This window comes from Struthio camelus, chromosome 5 (genome assembly GCF_040807025.1).
Source record: "Struthio camelus isolate bStrCam1 chromosome 5, bStrCam1.hap1, whole genome shotgun sequence".
Classification (NCBI taxonomy): domain Eukaryota; kingdom Metazoa; phylum Chordata; class Aves; order Struthioniformes; family Struthionidae; genus Struthio; species Struthio camelus.
In genome coordinates, this window is record NC_090946.1 from 47,223,618 (window position 1) to 47,237,476 (window position 13,859).

The window sequence follows — 13,859 nt, forward strand, 5'->3', positions numbered from 1 at the left end:
TTTTCTCTCTCCAAGACGGATAACGTACTCCAGTACCGCGCGCTGCTTGTTTACGTGTAACGCGTGCCGCCTGTTTTTAGAGCTCTCATCACTCATAAACAAGCGGGCAGGCGTTTGCTCAGCGATCCACGCTTTCTCTGAGGTCACGGAGCCCCCCCGCACCGAAACCGCCGCCCCGGCGGCTCCCCAGCCCTCGGCGGAGGTGAGACCCCCCCCCCCCGGCCCGCCGGCAGGGGCAGGGGTCGGGGCCTCCCCGCCGCGACCGTTGCCCCCCGCGCGCGACCCCGCCGCGCGGAGCCGCGCTTCGAGGCCGCGCCAGGCCGCCCGGCGGCGCGCGCCCCGCCATTGGCCGCCCGGCGGCAGGGGGCGGGGACACGGCGGGGGACGCCGCGGGGGGGGAGGGGGCGGGGCTGCCGTCAGCTGTTCGCGGGCCGCCGGGCCGCGGCGGCAGTTTGGCGGTGAAGAGGCGCGGCGGCGGCTCCCGGGGCACCGCGGCGCTGGCTCCGGCTCTGCGCGACGCCCGGCCGGCCCGTCCCGCTTCCCGGTGAGTGCCGGGCGGTTCTCCTCCATTCCCTCCCCCCCCCCCCCACCGGGGCTGCCCCCTCGGCGCCGCGGGCGCTGAGGCCGGGCGCTCTCGTGACAGCGGTGGCGGCAGCGGCGGCCCTCGGGCAGCCGCGCTCGGCCCGCCCGGGCGGTGCGAGGCGGCTGCCGCCCCGCTGCCGGGGGCCGGGGTCCCGCCGGCGTCCTGTGCGAGTGGCGGGGGAGGGCACGGGTGTCCGTGGGCCGTGTCGGTGCGTGTGCGCAGGCTGCGGCGGGGTCCGTGCCGCGTGCACGTGGGGAGGCGTCGGTGCGCGCCCGGCCGCCCCTGGCGCTGCAGCCCGCGCGCGCGGCTTAAAACAAACTTTGCTCGCCCCCTCGGTTGCGCAGAGCTCGCTTCCTCGTAGCGAGGGCGGCCGGAGCGCTTGTCTCTCGCCCCTGGCACCCGCTGCTGTGCAAACAGTGCTGGGAACGCGCTTAGTCAGCGTGGAGAAGGCAGAGATTTATGGAGGTAAATGATCTTTAATTATTGCAAGGGAACGCACCGGTGTTGTGTTGGCAACTGCGGTGGATGCTGCGCCTCTGGAGTCGCTCTCGGCGGCGGTGGCTGACGAGTGCGGTGCTGGACACGGGTGGTGGCTTAGGAGTGCGCTGAGAGCCAGTTTCCCCTCCTGAGCTGCTCTGTCAGCTCGGCTTTTCTGTGCTACTTCCTGCTGAACAGAGAAGCAGCGTTTAAATCCTTCAGATGGGAGTAATTCTGCGGTGCCGGAGCCCACAACACAAAGGACATGGAAGAGTTAAAAGAACTTCTCAGTCCTGAAGTGAGACGGCCAGCTTTGTTTTGGGAAGCTGGCACGCACGTGGCTGCTGAGCCCTCCCTCTGGTTTTCCTGCCCCCTCCGTTTGTCAGAGTAGGCATGTGATTGCAGCGTATAAGAATTTCATTGACGCCACACTGGCTTCCTCAGCTAGGAGGGTTTCATGCTTTCTCCTGAAAGTGCTGTGAGTAAAAGTATGTTGAAGGTGCACAGACTTCTATACGTGTGCTTCCACGTCTTGCGGAAACTTCAGAGCCTAACTTGTTCAATGCACCTCCCAGATGAGAAACTACCTCCCTCAATTTCTGTGGCTCTTTGAATGAGTTATGTTTTAAGATCGTGGAAAGAAATTAACTGAATTTTAGGGTAAGTTATCCATTAGACTACTTCTGTATTCTCTCTTTAGCATTTTCTAAGAGCTCTGGAATAAACTGTGACTGTATTGTGAGAGGCAGAATAAAACTTTTTGCTTTTTAAACCTTCTTGTAGGCATTGGGTCTGCCTATTAGCTTTGTGTCTCTGTTGCACTTTATTGCAATGAGTGCGTGCATCCCAGTGGAGCTCTGACAGATGAGATCTGGCAAATCTTACTGCAAAGACAAAATATGTGATCGTTGTGCCTCTCTGTCAGGTGAGAGGGATCCAACAGAAGAACTGGCAGAAGACCTGTACTTGTGTGTCTCTGCCTAAAACTCGTTTTGGTGTACTACTTTAAGCTACTGAAGAACAAGTTATGCCCAGATAGCACTGCTGTCATCCAGCAGATCTGGATGCAGCTGTGGTGCTGGTATCTGTCCCCCTCTTCTTGGGAGATTGTGGCTGGGCTGGAGTGTGCCGCTGAGCGGCAATAACTTGAATAGCCGTAATGCCCAAGTTGGAGACTCGCACAAATAGTTCTTGCACCATTCAGTCCCTGTGTCTCCTCTAACGTGCTGATGTGGTGAGTACCGTTCACCTGGGGGGAGATGCAAGTACCAAGGGGAGCACTGAACGCAACCTTATAAAGTTATTATTAATGTCTCCTTCAGGCCTGAAATTCCTCTTGCTAGTCTTCCGTTCTGTTAAATGCTTCGCAAACCAGAGCAAAGGAAGAGACGTGAAGAGTTGAATTTCACTGCCTTGTTTGGAACTGGGTGGAAATCCTGGAGATGGATCTCTTAGGAGACTGTCTTCCAATTGGGTTAGATGCACAGGTAACAAGTAAAGGGACTCAGGGCTGCTTTGGTAAATCTAGTTACGGTATGTTTGCAGAGAGCCCTTAAATCGTGATTTAGGGTTTGGTGGGGGATTTTGGGGTGTGTGTGTGTGTGTGTGTTGTTTTTTCTTTGTTTCCGCCATCATCTTTGTCCAATTTTGTGCTGCAACGGGGCTCAGGAGGGTTTACGGTGACAACTGTGGAAGTCCTGCTTTAAACACTGACACCAGCAAATCTTTTTCTTTAGTTATAGGGTGCATCAATAATGCAGATCCTCTTTAGGGTAAGAGAGGTGATGAAGTGACTGGGCTATTGGGTATATTTCTGTAGTTGAGGTGAGAGAAGAAATAAAAACTTGAAGGGAAAGTTGGCCCTTATACAGGGGAAAAGTTAAGGAGAGCTTGACAGAAACAGCTTTGCCAGCTCTTGTGAGTTTTGCAGCCACTAGGGTTTCTTAAAAGGTTGGCATTGCAGCCTTGTAATTGCAAAGCTTTACTTCATCAATCAATAGTAGATGGGGAAAAAGTGAACTTCAGAGTTCAAACTCTAAAGCGAAACAAATGTCAGAGAAGCTGACTGGCACAGGGCACTTTGAGGGACTAGGGTTGATTTTTAAGACGATGTATTTTCAGTTTCTATGTGCTGCAGTAGGTGGCTGGCTCCCTCACTGTGACCAGTTGTGGAACTGGAGCCAAGGGTGGAGCCTTAGACACATGGCAGCCTCTGTGTTGTCTGGCCCAGCACTCCAGGACTTCCCACAAAGCCTTGATCTTCATCACTGAGTCACTCACCTCTCCTGCCCATGCCAGATGGACAGCACTGGGAGGGAAGGCAGGCATGGAAGAAAGAGCTATGTTTTCCAGTTGGAGTGGAAGGCATTCTCTCCTGGGCTGCATTCTTGTGTCTTAGCTGTTTCCTCAAATGTCCTTTTATTGCAGGAGCGATGGATCGCCCCAGCTACCTGGAAGAGGACTATTCTAGCCTGGATGGGCTGGACGATGACGTGTTTCACTCTGATGACTTTGGACTTGCAGGTCAGCCTGGTGAGATGACTGCAACTGGCATTTTCACACAGAACCAGTCCTACAGCTGCCTTCTGGGGAGGTTTCAACTATTCCCCCTCACACACTGCTGTGGTCCCGGTAGCAGGCATCCCGAGCAGCAGGACAAGGCAACTCAAACACTCAGTCTGTCCTCTTCCAGTCAGGATGTTATGTTGCCTTGTGGAGTCACTGAAGAGCCCCGGAGACTCTTCTATGGTAAGAGCACTCCAGTGTCACCAGCTTTGCAGAAAGGAAACTGTCCATTTAGCACTTCCCCAGTCAGGCAAGGGTTTTTTTTCATTAGGGTGTTTGAAGGACTTCAGTTATTTTGCTGTTGCCCTACTCCCTGGGGAAGATAGCATATACTTTCTTACCCTTGCTTGCCCACTGCAGGGCCTAGGCACTTGCTCATTGCTTCTGCTGTCTTCAATGCTTCTGTTTTTTTCTTATTTGGCTTTATTCTGTCACATTTTATTTTACTGATAGACATTTAAGTGCTCACCATGCCTTTTATTCTGCCATTTGCCTACATTTTCTTAACCTCTTGTGCTATCTTATCCCTGTAGGAAGACTCTAGAAGTTCTCAGTGGAGAGAGGGAAATGCAAAAGTTTACACTTAATGGGACAGGTTTTAGGCTTTTTCCTGGAGTAAAAGTTGTTGGATAAGTAGGATGTCTGTCTAGTATTTTACTAGTAGCTGATGGGACACCACTCATTTTTGTGTATCCAATTCAAGTTTAATTCAGATCAGTCCCACTAAATGCCAGAGAACTGAGAAAAGCCTGACAGAAAGGATACAGCAACTTTTAATGGGAGACTGCTTGAGGCAGAGATATTGTAAAATTATCATTAAAAAGAAAATCTCACCCCTTGGCTGAACTATGAACAGCAAAAAGAACCGAGTGTAAGATCTTGCCAGCTGTTTGGTTATGGGAAGCAACACGGTGCTCTGCTTAATCAATATAAATCTACTTAAAAGCTGAGTGAATATTTTACTGCATGCTTACAGTGCATAGTCATTGTTTGGGCTTCAGAAGCTGGACTTTAACGTGAGTCAAAAATTTAGGACTGTATGCAGCGCTTTCCTCCGTGAAGTGTACTGAAAAGAAGAGTCATTCTTTTCTGCTGGAAGAATGACTCTTATCTATGTTTTGCAGGGAATGCTGGTTACCGTTTACATGTTCCTCCAGTTGGCTTTGCATTGGATCCACGTCTCCAAGAGGAGCCTCAGGAGGGTCAGCGAGAAGCACGTGCCGAGGTGCAGATTGCACGGAAGTTGCAGTGCATTGCAGACCAGTTCCACCGGCTCCACATTCAGAGGGTAGGATGTTTCTGAAGGGGTAGGTGGGGGGGTCGGTTATCCCGGAGTGGTGCTCTAGAAAGCTGGCTCCAGGCATCAGCTAAGCAGGCTGTTGTCTAAGGAGACTGCTGGCAGCAATAGAATGTCTGAGGTCCCACTGTGTATTTTGTTTATGCTAGATTGATGACTCTTCCTAAAGATGGATGGATAGAAGGAAGAGGATGTTTGGGGTTGCATTTACTGTTTGGCACAGTAGCCCATTTGGCGTTAGCGGTTGCTATTCTAGCTCTTGCAGTTGATCAGTGACAGGGTCACTGAAGCTTTCTCCAGGGCTCTCCCCCGGCTTTCTGTTACAGCTTTTACTCTTCTCTGCTCCCCTCACCTTCAGCATCTTCTCTTCTGTGGCACAAGCGGCCCTCTCTGGCTCCTCATCTTGGCAATGGCAAGAAGCCTGCAATCTGTTTTGATGAGACTACTATCCCTAGATGATAAGGAGCAAATGTTGAGAAGTATATTTAGATCATGCTAGACTTGCTAGTTACTCCTCTCCAAGACGGTCCTAGTTAGTATCTCTCAGACTTGTGACTAACTTCCTCACAACAAAAGACAGCTGCACGATGCCATCAGGTTTGAAAACCACACTCCAGAATCTTGTTTTTGTTTTCTTTGTAAAAGAAGAAACTGTTCTTTTTCAAAGAAACAAAGCAAAACAACACCCCTTAAAACCCTGATTTTTTTTTTCCCCTTACTTGCCCTCCTTCCCCTGTTGAATAGTGAAGAAATGGAAATCCCAGCTTGTGCAGACTTTGGCAGAGATGGCTGAAGTGCAATACAAGGAGCCCTTTTTCTACCTTATGCAAGCCCAGCAAGGAGAGTGTATATCTACTTGCATGTGAAGAAGCTCTTGCCGAGTTGAGAGTGACAGAAAGTTCTCACTCCAAGTGAGTTGCTCTGCATTTTGTTACTCTATTAGCTATGGGCTCTGTTGCAGTTTTTCTCAAAGGTAAGTGAGGAACTCTGTCCCAGTCAGAGAATATGGCTTGGGGCTGGACAGGATTTTGGTGCTCTTTGGCGTGAAAGAGATGAGGGAATTCTGGGACCCCAGAACTGCTGGGGCATCCTCAAGCAACAGAAGGATTAAAGGAGCTGTAACAGGAAGATTATTTGTAGAAATGTGTAGGTGGCTTTGGGCTATGAATGTCATTCTGCAAATTTGAGAAATAACCAGCTACCATGGGCTTTTTAATATATGTTGTGTTTGGTTGAATGGGGTTTTCCCCACTCCTACATTTTCACCAGCAATAGCTGAAGGCCCTGCTCTGTAGCCAGATTCTCACAGCACGGGGAAGGTTAACCATCCCTGTGAGAAGCCCTGAAGGGAAGCTGTGGAACTGGTTGTAACTTGACCCCTTTCATCTGGGGAGTGTACCTATCTGATGTCTGGGAAATACACCCAAGAATGCCCCCCAAAAGGGCCCACTAAAATTGCCCTTGGTCTGGCTCTTCACTGTCACTGAGCCTCAGGCGAGCTGTGTGTTGCAGTGGCTCTGAGCACCATGCACAGGACCGCAGCCAGGACTGCCGGGCCAGGCGAACTGTGTGTCAGCCAAGCATGTGGGAGAGTTAGTAAACAAAAGCAAACGCCTGCACTGCCCCATCATGCAGCCAGCAGAGGAGGAGCTCTGCTGTCTTTGTTTGAACTGGAAGAAAAACAAGTTGTAAAGGAGGGGGAGCCATTCAGCCATTTAAATTTGATTTTTTTTTTTTTTTAATTTAACACAAGGGTGGAATAGTTCAGCCAGTGGTTCTCCACCGCCTGACCCTGGGATAGGCCTTGGCATTTGGATCTGTTAAGGGATTCTTTCTTGTTTGTCAGGGAAACTGAATACCGAACCACATATTAGTGTCCAAGGCACTGTTCCACACAGTGTTTTGTTGTCATGCCCAATCCCTTCCTTCTCAACCCTGCATGGAGGATTTCCTTTGGCTTTTGGCACAAATCTCGTGTGCAGAAGCCCCCTGTCCTGTGTGCAGTGACTCTTCCCAGCTTATTGCTGAAGAAGCAGTTTGTCCCTGGAGACACATGAACTGGCTTGCAGTGTATTGTGGTTTGGAAGGGGCAATCTCTGAGACGTGGAAAACTGGGCTGTCATTTGTCTTGCTGTGAAACTAATCCCAGAAGCTGGTGCCCCATTCCAGCTAGTCTCAAACATTTGATCAAAACCAAGTATATGTAGAGTGGTGTCTGGAATCGGATTTAGAGTACCACAAAGTTAGTGACACCCGTGTGATCTTGTGAAGTCCTGAGAGTTTTCACCAGGCTGTGCCTCTCTTCGGAGCCTACATCATCTGTGAACCTGTAAATAGAAAAAGTATGCGCTCCTTCAGTAGGACTTAGGAAGGGCTTTCAATTTTGGATAATGCATCCAGCTAGCTCAAGAGTTGCCTCACACGGCTCTTGTTTTGCGACGTACTCCAACAGTTCAGGTATGGTGCCTGATCTGCTGCAGCAGCACGGCTATGTTGACACAAAGGCTGCTGGTGAATGTACATCCCTGGCTTCAAGAGGAACTGAGCAGGCAGTAGCTACGGAGGCTTACGTCTTCAAGTTGTCATTGGACCCAGCTACACACCCGATCTAACCCCATCCCACATCGGGAACCGTGGAGAGTCACTGTTATCTCTTCCCTGGGCTCCCTGAGCTATGTGGTATTTATTTTGTGGTTCTTGGCCATACAAAAGATTTTTGGGTATATACCTCATAAGAACAAGAAAGTTGGCCGCACCTATGCTCGCTTTTGGCATGTACACCATTTTCAGTGTTTCCTTTACTATTTCCTTTACTATATTAAACATTACAAAAACTTAAAACCTGGCATTTTTATTCTTAGAACAGTGCTAGAAAAATAATGTACCATTCCCTAGCGCTCTGCAACTTTAATCTTTAAGGTGCTGAACTTACTATTGGAAAGACTTGAGCAAAGCTCTGCATTGTGAAGTAGCAGAGTCTGCTGCAGGTTAGTCCAATTTGCAAAGGGCTCCACAGAATGACATGTGGCACCCATCTGGCTTAGCTCCAGCTTTTTAGTACCTCTTAGCTGTCTGCGTAGCTTCTGGTATTGTTCCTTCCAGAACACCTTCTTCACCCTACCCCTAGAAAACAAAGATGGAGCCAAACCATGCTTCCTGAGGAAGAACTTGGTATCTATCACATCTCTCTTGAGCTGGAGCAAGTAAGCCCTGATAGGGGGAAGGCTGGGTCTGCCATGGGGCCTGTGTGCCCTCTGTCTGAAGTGCTTGTTGTATCCCAGCCTACCACTGAGCTTAAAGGTGCACTCTGTGGTTATGGAGGGTGGAGCTGAGCTTACAGCATTTGGTCAGTCAGCTGCAACGTGCTGCCTGTGCCTTACTTGTCGACGCCATGGGAGCAAGTGCTTGGGCTCCTCCTTAGGTGCTGCATTTGATTTCTCTTGCCTTGAGAAGGGGCTTTAACTTGTGCTGAACTGAGAGTGTATTTCATGATCAGACATGCTGCTAGATGGACATGAACAGAGACCTGGAGACAACAGTTGTTGTGCAAAGCCCCTATGCGTTATATAAGAGTGAGATGAATCAAACTGTGTATCAGTATCACACCCTTTAGTTCAGCTTGCTCCATTAAGACATAGGAACGCTACAGTTTTTTCCAAATAAAATAACTCTTTCTAAGCAGGCTGTAGCTTTGAGGGAACTAGTCATATCAAATCTCTCTTTCACAATGATAAGATCACTTCACAGGGGATAAAATTGTCTCTTTAAGAGCCATGGAGTGGTAGCCTTGAACTGTTCTGGGCTCCAGTCCAAGTGGAGCCACTGACTTGCTGCATGACCTCAGACAAGTCTCTTGACCTCTTTGTGCTTCAGTCAACCCATCTTGAAAGCTTGGTTTAAAAAAAGCTGAGGCTCAATGAGAACCAGATGCTGAATCAGAGCTGAGCTTTCTTGAGTAAATAAGTGCATTACAAACAACAACAAAGCCCCTTTCCAGCGCATCAGGAATCCTGCAGTTGATTTAGATATGCTGACCATGCTCAAAAAGTAACCATGAATCTAGTTATAGAAAACTGCTTGTTTCTGGAAATTCCCTGTTCTGTTCAGCAAATAACCCTCTTGCTGTCATTGTGTGATGGGTCCAAGCAGCCTGCGGGGTCCGAATGCCTATATTCACGTTAGTTGTGGACAGACTACTAGAAATGTACCCATTTGCTTTGAGTTAATGACACTGAAAATGTCCAGGAGGAAAAGTTATTTTCCTCTGAAAGTGAAACTGGTTACATTTTGCATATTTTTTTTCCCCTCTGTGTCTCATGAGAGTTATTGAGGCCTCCTCTGAGACACTTCTGCTTATGCAACAGGGAGCTTTGTCCCTCAGTGTGGGACAATGTGTGCACAGCACTACGAGTGAGTTGTTTATCCCAAACTCCATCAGGCTTTCTCCATTGTAGACACTCAGGGCACTCAGGGAATTTTTTGATGAAGCCTTTTTTTAACTAGAATTGTTTGCTGGAAGCTGTCCTTTATGATGACTTTGTATTTTAGAAAAATATTCAGAAAAGCTTCCTAGTAAGGTAATGCAGAAATTCCCAAATTGTCCTGCAGCTGAACCTATAGCAGTCGCAACTCCTAACTTTACCTGTACTTGCCGCCTCTCTGAGGCTTGTTAAGTGCTTTCATCCACTTATTTCCTGAGTTGGTAAGTGCGTTACAGCAAGATCTCTGCCGCTAAATTGTGTTTGCTGATCCCAGCTGCTGCTGTGCAAAGCAATGGATCTCCTGTTTGGCTCTACTGGCCATGGGATGCCAGTTGGTTCAGGACTTGAATTTCTGGCTGAGGACGCAGGACCACAGCAAGGGAGAAAGTACCAGGTTGAGAGTTCCTTAAGTGGGTCAGAGGATGGACTTAGAAGCCCAAATGAGAGGACAAAGGATAGGGTGGATATGAGGTTGGGGAGATGGAGATGTGGAGCAAAATGCTTACAGGACCATAGGGCTGTGATCTTAGGCTCAAGGATCCTAATATAGGGAAGTGGAGGCAGATTTCTTACTTAAATTTTTTTCTTAGAGCTTTCCATTTCTGACAAATGACAATTTGTTTGTCAGAAGGAAGAGGTGGCTTGGAAGTGCCTTCTGCTATGCCTACAAATGACCTGTTGCCTTTTACCTAGCCCCTGGTCACATCTTTCCCAAGTCCTGCCAGCTGTGGAGCTGAGTACTCAACAACCAGGTTAACAGAAACTTGCTGGGCCAATTTCAAGTCTGATCTGAAACAATATTCTTTGAAGTGTTGAGAGGAAATGGAAAACAGGAACATAATTATATATCTATATATATCACTATATATCTCCCGTATCTTGAATATTACACACAGTTCTGGTTCCCCTCTTCCAAAAATGATATAGCAGAACTGGAAAAGGTTCAGAGAGATGCAAGAAGGAACAACTTCCATATGAGAAATGAATAAATGGGCTAGCACTCCTAAGCGTGAAAAAGAAAAAAAAAAAACCCAAAACCGAGGGGGATATGGTAGAAATCTTCAACAGAAATCAAATGTGGCATGAAGTAGGTGGGTAGGCAAAATCAGATGAAGCTAGCAGGAGCCAGCTCAATGTAAATGAGGTAGTTTTTGTGCAGCAGATAGATCTGTGGAACTCCTTGCCAAGGGATATCGTGTGTGCCAGCACTTCACCTGGCTGCAAGGGGAATCTGATCAAGTTTATGGCGGTTGAAGGAGTCTCTAAACATATAGAAACCTCATCTGGCTCAGGAAATCCTAAGCTCAGAATACTTAGATGCTGAAAGAGTATTGGGGGAACTATTGCATGTACTTGCTCTATCTTTTGCTTTTCCTCAGGCAGCAACATAAGATCACTCACTATTGGAGGTGGGGCTAAATGAACCCTTGATATGGCTCAGTACAACCATTATGTATTTGTTTAATAAAAACCACAAAACTCTTGTATCAGCCTAATCTATTCTTTTTCTCCATACTTTCAGTGGACAAAAGACTTTAATGTCTTTGTCCCCTCTCTAAAATAGGGGACAATGTTAAAAAAACAAAACTTCCTGCCCAGGTCTGGTAGAGGAAGTGGGCAGAGGATAAGGGAGCCTGGTGGCAGGAGAGACATAAGAGCTGATGTAGCTAACTGCTGTGAATCCTTCACTTGGCACAAAATGAGGGACTGAAATGTTTTAGGGCAGGGGGCTACAACCTTAAAATATAGGTTGTCCACAGTAAAACTTTTTGAAATAATTCTTTGGGACAGTACACATGATATATGGTGAATTGATTTACAGTATTTACAGTATTTCTAATATTACCTGCAGCATCACTCAGTGATATAAATAATGTACAGTGCTCCAGTAAAATTCCAGTTTCATAGACTATTGCATTTCCTTGACTCCCATAGCACCATGCTAGCTAGGACAGTGGCAATGTCCTTTCTACTTGTAGCGCAGTGCAACAGTTGAGAAATTGTTTTTTAATTAAGAAATAATTGCAGTAATATCCTTCTTCCCTCCCCCCCCCTTTTTTTTTTTAGCAGAGGAGACTAGCAAATGCAGGTTATAACTTGTCTGAGATCGTGCAGTGATCACTGATTGGAACCCAGTCGTTCTGCCTCCAGTCCTCTGCTTAGATTGCTTGATCTTGTTAAGATACTGCCATCTCTTAGGGGGTTGATGAGATATTTGGACTGATTATTTATGGAGAGGCGTGTGCGTGTTTGTATTGTACTTGGCTAAATTTTATGGTGGAAAGGCAGGAAAGTGAGTGCCCAACTGCAGAGTCCTCTTTCGTTTCAAGCCGTTGAAGAGGAATGTCCCACTAGCCTTTTATAGCAGTTTTATTTTATTTTTTTGTTGGTAACTACCCTTGCCAATGGCAAAGGAAACTTTCTGAGGCTCACACCACAGCAGAAAGAGTAACAATAATCTGAGAATACAAGCAGTGAGGCAACTTCTACTAGCCCTAATTAGGTTTTCTGATGTCACATATCACAAGATGTTGGTGATGAGGAGCTTGCACCTTCAGCAACGCACTGAAAAGCCCCTAAAGCAGAGAGGAGAGAGCACCCAAAGGGCACACTGTCTTCACCGAGAGGGAAGAAGTGGATTCAGAGGGCTGTGCGTGAGAATGGATCTGCTGGGCAGTGTTTGTGCTGTGGCTGCTGTGTTTATATCGCTCTCTAAATTTAGCCTCTGACTCATCAGAACTGCTGACGAGAGGCTGCCTTGCCTGCGGGCTCCCGCGCCGCACCTGCCTGCGGCCGCCCTCGCAGCAGGGCAGCGCTGCGCCCAAACCGTGGCCCTGTGCCTCTCTGCCCCCCCCCCCCAGGATTTTTCCTGCAAAACTCCTGGAAATTTTACATTAACCAAAAACCTGAGGTGCACTTTAATCACTCAGGGGCGTTTCCAGTGCGCTGAACGGTTTCAGGAGCACTTCTGTGTTCATGCTCCTTGCTGGAATCAGTGAGAAATGAAGGTCAGTTTGTCCCGGTTGCGTATGCAGATTAGATTATAAACAAGGCAAGCTGTAAAACAGCTCTATTGGTTCACACTCGGAGTTAGTTTAAGTGCTGAGTAAATAAATCTGCCTCTGCTTCCTGTCTGAGACGGTGAGCGTGAGAGGGGGTGCGCGTCTGCTGGGGAGGCGATGGCGTGCGGGCAGGCACCAGCCCAGGAGGGAGACCTTCTCCTCTTCCCATCCCCGTTTGGTTTAGCAAGGGGGCAGACCGAAGGTGTCTGTCCTTTCAGATGGGCTCTTCCGCACCCCTCAGTGTGGAAGGGAAGGGAAGATTTGGACATCTGTTTTCCACACTCTCATCTCCCCCAGATGATAGGGGAGAGGATCTTGCCCAGGCACAGCACTGAGGGGTAGAAAGCAACAGCAGGTGCAGTTATATGGAAACACAAGATCCTTATTTACCCTCCTCTTCTCCCGCCCACCCCAGTGGAAAACAACTCCACGTGCCCTCCAGGGTGTAGGGCAGGGGAAGCGCTGTGGGCCTGGGAAAGTACTGGCCGGTAGTTGCCCTTTCCAGGTTGCAAGTCAGCTGGCTGTTGCCATGGTGTCTGTCTGCTTCCACTTCCTGCAGGTTCAGGCTGAAGAGGAAGGCACGAGCAAGGGCCGCTGTTTGTTTTTGAATTACAAGACGGTTAAGAAAGGGCTCACCTGCTAAGCTGTGCCTAGAGGAGGTATGGGGTTATAAACAGAGCTGTTGGCAGCTCAGGCCAGAAGGTCTCTGTGGGGAGGGTCAGTGCTGTTCCCGTTGCTGCTTCCTGGGCCCGGGCAACCTCGTGAGTCGGATCGGTTTCACGTTTCTCCTATTTCCTGCACTGCGAATCTCTCCCTTCGGGATTTCTCTGCGCCCGTTTCTGTATAACCTTCCCCCCCCCCACCCCAACCTGCACACGTTGGCTATCTTGTTTCATAAAGGCTAACTGAAGCTTTAGGAAAGGAAACAGTACTTGTGACAGCTTCTCCCGCTACCACAAGTGTAGTTCTACGTAACAGAGCCCTGTGGTTAGCAGGTCAGAAGGAGGAAGATCCTTGAGCAGGATCCTTGTCCTCCTTTCTGTGTGGCTGTGAGAAATCTTGCTGCCCAGCTCCTTTTTCCGTTGCTCTCTATCTCCTTGTTTTCCTACTTATTTTACATATGCATGTTTCTTTGGTCATTAGGCACCACAGCTGGAAAGATTTGTATTCGCCTGTATTTCTTTCTCCAACTGGGGACACCTTCTGTGACCTCAGTTGCCTTGGGGGCTGTGACTTTCCAGTCTTTCTGAACTGAAGCATATTTTATGGTAGCACAATATGCCTCCAGCCACCTGGCAGCCAAAACAGCATTCAAAAATGAGTCAGCAGCTGCTCCCAGTGTGCGAGTATTTTTGTTTCCAGTAAATAAGTAAGATCCCAACAACTTATTGCTA

At 48.4% G+C, this 13,859-nt stretch overlaps 1 protein-coding gene across 11 annotated transcripts in view; it reads left to right on the forward strand.

The window, feature by feature from the left end:
- The first annotated feature begins 408 nt into the window (after positions 1 to 408).
- Positions 409 to 13,859, forward strand: part of BMF (Bcl2 modifying factor) — a 47,229-nt gene continuing 33,778 nt past the window's right edge. For 3 of the 11 annotated variants that reach the window (XM_068946271.1, XM_068946269.1, XM_068946273.1), the window contains exons 1-3: positions 409 to 544; positions 3,488 to 3,808; positions 4,750 to 4,913. In XM_068946271.1, coding sequence (XP_068802372.1) covers positions 3,493 to 3,808; positions 4,750 to 4,913 — 480 coding nt within the window. In that variant the 5' untranslated portion in view covers positions 409 to 544; positions 3,488 to 3,492. Of the gene's footprint in view, positions 545 to 1,515; positions 1,721 to 3,487; positions 3,809 to 4,749; positions 4,933 to 5,666; positions 6,646 to 7,374; positions 13,125 to 13,859 lie in introns of those variants that run through there. The other 8 variants (XR_011141538.1, XM_068946274.1, XM_068946276.1 and 5 more) reach the window with 8 other exon arrangements.